The sequence below is a fragment of the Stegastes partitus genome, unplaced genomic scaffold (assembly GCF_000690725.1).
Source record: "Stegastes partitus isolate 25-593 unplaced genomic scaffold, Stegastes_partitus-1.0.2 Scaffold1808, whole genome shotgun sequence".
NCBI classification, from domain to species: Eukaryota; Metazoa; Chordata; class Actinopteri; family Pomacentridae; genus Stegastes; species Stegastes partitus.
The window spans coordinates 17035-21545 of record NW_007579539.1 but is presented as its reverse complement, the minus strand read 5'-3'; the positions used below and the strand labels follow the sequence as shown (position 1 = coordinate 21545).

The 4511-nt window shown below is 44.1% G+C and overlaps 1 protein-coding gene across 1 annotated transcript in view; it reads left to right on the top strand.

The window, feature by feature from the left end:
• The window catches only part of LOC103372700 (mitogen-activated protein kinase 13-like), a 10906-nt gene extending 10151 nt beyond the window's left edge, over positions 1 to 755 (top strand). Inside the window, exon 10 of the mRNA XM_008302404.1 lies at positions 312 to 755. Within this exon, the coding sequence (XP_008300626.1) occupies positions 312 to 424 (113 nt within the window). The 3' untranslated portion in view covers positions 425 to 755. The remainder of the gene's footprint in view (positions 1 to 311) is intronic.
• The last annotated feature ends 3756 nt before the right edge of the window (positions 756 to 4511 follow it).

Here is a 4511-nt window from a genome sequence, read left to right as displayed (position 1 = left end):
ACAGCAACGATTAAAGGAAGTGGCCTCGCTGCTCCAATACTGTTGGAGGGAAGTGTAAACACCAAACACGTGTAGCAGTGGAACAGTTTCACTGTCATACTGTGTCAATAATCTGCTTCCCCACCGCATTAAGTGCAGCTCTATGTGCTCACCATGTCGGCCTCATCGGATGATTTACAGCTACACAGTCATCCTGTTGCAGGACTTTAGATAATGTGAAAATGTGTAATTAGAATTCTAATTAATACGTCTTTTATGGCTTCCTCTTCAACGATTAGCTGATACTGTGAACGTGCTGCTCATATAAAAAGCAAACACCGCTCCCCTCTCGTGCCCAGGGCTATGCTTCAGAGAGGTGAAGAGCTTCGTGCCGTTCCCACGACGGGACTCCAAGAGGAAAAACACCCTGACCATGTCTCCATGAGCTGACGGATGTCCTGCAACTACTGACGCCCCAACCGACCCCACATATAGCCGACGGTGCCCTTGTATATTCCAGCCCTGGACTCACTCTTTTTCTTTTACTATGGAAAATGTTTCGATTTTGAATCAGTGTTCAGAAGAGTGATTATTTTAAAACTAGCCCTTCATTTTTTTTTAGTAATGTGAAAGCGTTTCCTAAATGTCGATGACTCTTTGTGTTACACGTCCCCCTACCAGTGAACTGTGTTGCAAGTTAATTGTGACTAAATGCTGTAGGGCTGCCTCTAAGATTTACTGTAATATTGTTTTCCAAATAAACAATAAGACAAAAATGTGAACGGTTGTTCTTTGGAGCGAAAAGAGGGATCGAATAAAAAGATTCTGCTCGAAGTGACAGAACTCATCCATGAAATTAGTTCGGTCTTGAGGTGAGAACGGCGACAGAAGTGAGAACACCATCAGTTCAGAGCTGTCAGTAACTGCGTTTATTCTAAGTAGGTATTTGCTCTTGTGTAAAACTTACATATAAAATACTGTTTAGATAGATCTGCCATATATCTGTTATTTAGTGGGCGGCTGTGGCCCAGTTGGTAGAGCGGGTTCTCCACTGACAGGTAAGGTTGGTGCTTCAAAGATTTACCATCCTTTGAGGGAAAACACTAACATCTGACGTCTGCGGTTCAACCTGAGAACTTGTGTGTTTAGAATCGACTTTGATTGATATTTTTGTTGTTGTTTTTGGTGCAAAGTAGTTTTGCCAAATCTTTAAATGATCATTTTGAACCAAATCTGCCAGTTTGACACGTTTGTGTTGTTAGGGCAGATTGTACCAGAAGAACAGCTGCAGCTTTTTCCCTCCAACATAACTAAAAAATAAATAAAATAATGTGGATTAAGTGACATAAAGCAGGAGAAGAGGAAAACAGAGGCTGTATTCTGCCTAACATCAGGTTGGATCATTCAATCGGGTAGATAAAGGAGAAAGCAGCAGTGATGTAAAGGCTGAGGCACATTAACATCCAGATGATTGTTTTAAATGCCTTCTTTAATTTAATTGTAGTTAACTGGACCCTGTTCTTGCACTGACGCTGGTCTCACATATGACAGATCTCACAGAGGCTCTTGGTGGATCTGAAGGAAAAAAACGTACAGAAACTACCAAACACATCCTATTAAGGCAAGCTTGTTGTTGCTGAATAAAATCATATGCATGTATTTTCTTTTTTTCTAGGTGCATGATCACCTTTCTCTCTCTCTCTACGCATGAAGACACAGACACTGAACCCCAAGTTGCTCTCAATAGCAGGCAGGCAGGCAGGCAGCACTGTGTCCAATGAGAGACATTGTGATGTGGATTGAGTACTACAAAGGTAGAAAGGTTCTCTATAAGCGTTTATTTCTTTATAGTTTAGCACCAGATTTCTGGAGAGATGTTCTGTCAAGCATTGTTTTGCCCCGCTGTCGTCTTTTAAAGGTGTTATATGAGATTCAGGCAGAGAAATATGTTTGGTCAGGTCATAGTTTCTCTTTTTTTTTTCTATCTTCATTAAAAGTTCTTGTGTGAATTGGATCAATGTGCTTTGGATCGTCGCCATGCTGGAAAGTTCCTCTCCTGCAAAATGTCTCCAGACCGGGAGTCGACTCGTTTGGTGCATCCACAGACATTGATGGTTTCAAATAATGTCGTCCGTCACACCTGCTTGCTTTACCGGCAGGACTTCACTGTGGTAGTCCTGAACATTTCCAACATTCTGCACCCTGCTATGGTCTCATCTGATCAAACAACGTGTGTCCAGGATTCATGATTCCTTTAATGTCACTTTGCAAACTTTCATCTTGCAGTTTTGTACTTCTTGGGCACCATACGTACAGGCAGACATCATGCTCTGTCCTCTACTGATTTCTGTTGATAAGCCCTGTGCCTTAACTGACCTCCTGATAGCTGATGCAGGTGTGTTTCTCCTGGTTTTTAGTTGGTCAGTGGTCTTCCTGTGTCCTTTATCGTTTTGTGAATTCTTACAATCAGCTAATTGAAAATCCCAGATGTGCTGAATTTAGTTTTGGTTTTTCAACTTGCATGTCAGTAATAACAGCTGTATTTACTTTTGTTGTAATGAGTTTCTACTTAGAGCTTGTATTTAGAGTGTGCTCTGTGTTTTATAAGATAAAATTCTGTCTTTTTTTCAATGTAGACATAATGCAGTTATTGTAAGGTGATGCAGTTTTGACTCAGTGGACATTTCAGCGATATTGCTCAGATCTGTCTCACCTCTGCTGTGTACGGGTCAGATTAAGGTCAAGTTTAGGTTTTGCAGACGAATGAACCAAAAGATAAGCAGCTGCTGTGTGCAGTATGTCATCAGTGATCGCTGGAATGTGTGTCCATGAGTGTGCGTTATGCTAAAAGCAACCGGTCCGTTTATTCATGCCTCTTCTTGTAGATGCACATTGCGTGACTGTGATGTCTGCCATGCTGGATAAATCATGCACTAAATGTTCTATCCAACCCATCTTTGTGCTGTGTGGCACTGCTTGAACATGTATTTGAGTGCTTTCTGTTGTTGTAATATTAATCTATTTCTGTAATCTGCTGGACGTCTTTGCTGGACATCTTTTAACAATACAAATGTAATACTAATCTGTTGTTGTTTCCCCCTCAGTAGCTGGATTGTGTTTATAGTAGAATAAACAACCTCATTCATGCATGCAGGTTGACACACAGGTTTTTCACACTGAACTATATCTCCAGGTGTTCTCTGAGGTGGAACTACACAGGTTTCCAGTGTGCTGTTTCCAAAGGGCTGGTTTGAATTTTAAAAAAACAACAACACCCATTTACGATGAGGCTGCACTGAGATCAGCGTGACCTGTGAGATCAGTCATTGACCCTGTAAGTAGCTTGCGCGCGAAAATCATTGCCTGGTGACGTCAGGGGGCGGGCTGAGCTGGTCACACTGTGACGTCATCAAGGCAGCAAAAAGGAGGGCCGGCGAGGGCGAGGGAGGCACGTCACCTTCAAAATAAAAGCATGTCCAAGAGGTACACATGAATGGAATGAAAATTCATTTTGAGCTTCAAAAACGATGCATGAGTTTTAAGCTACATACAGAACATCCCCTAGAAAAACAAAACAAATAAAATGGAACTCTACAAATAATTATATCAGAATAGAATAGAATAGAATGCTTTTATTGTTATCATACACAAAGTACAACGAAATTTAAAGACAACTCCAGTGGTGCAAACGTATAAAAGCAAAAGTGTAAAAGGACAAATAAGAATATATACATATATTTACAAAAGGAGCCAGTAGGAAGTATATACAGTCAGGAATGAGCATTGTTATAGGAAAATGGTAGATAAATACTGTATATTGCACTGCTGAGGTAAGAACACTGTGAATATGTAGGTCATCGTTGTTGTGAATCAGCCCAACCACAGTAGTGTCAACTTGACAAAGATGTTGCTGCTGTGGGTTGGTGTACAGTCGTGGGTGTACAAGGTGTACAAATGGGGCCGAGCACACAGCCCTGAGGGGCCCCACTGTCAGCACTGAGGAGTGTTGGAGCCCCAACGGTTGGTGAGAAAGTCTCTGATCCATCTTCCATCTGCAGGTGTGCTCGCCGATGCCCAGACTGCACAGTTTGAACAACGGCAGCCAGCTGCCATCAGGCCCGCCTCCACCAGGCCAGCCTCCAAGCAGCACCAAGCTTCCACCAGGCCAGCCTCCAAGCAGCAGCAGCCAGCTTCCACCAGGCCCAGCCTCCAAGCAGCAGCAGCCAGGTTCCACCAGGCCCAGGCTCCAAGCAGCCAGCTGCCACCAGCCCCAGGCTCCAAGCAGCCAACTTCTACCAGGCCCAGCCTCCAAGCACCAACCTGCCACCAGGCCAAGCCTCCAAGCAGCACCAAGCTTCCACCAGGCCCAGGCTCGAAGGAGCACCAAGCTTCCACCAGGCCCAGGCTCCAAGCAGCAGCCAGCTGCCACCAGCTTCCACCAGGCCCGCCTCCAAGCAGCACCAAGCTTCCACCAGGCCCAGGCTCTAAGCAGCCAGCTGCCACCAGGCCCAGCCTCCAAGCAGCACCAAGCT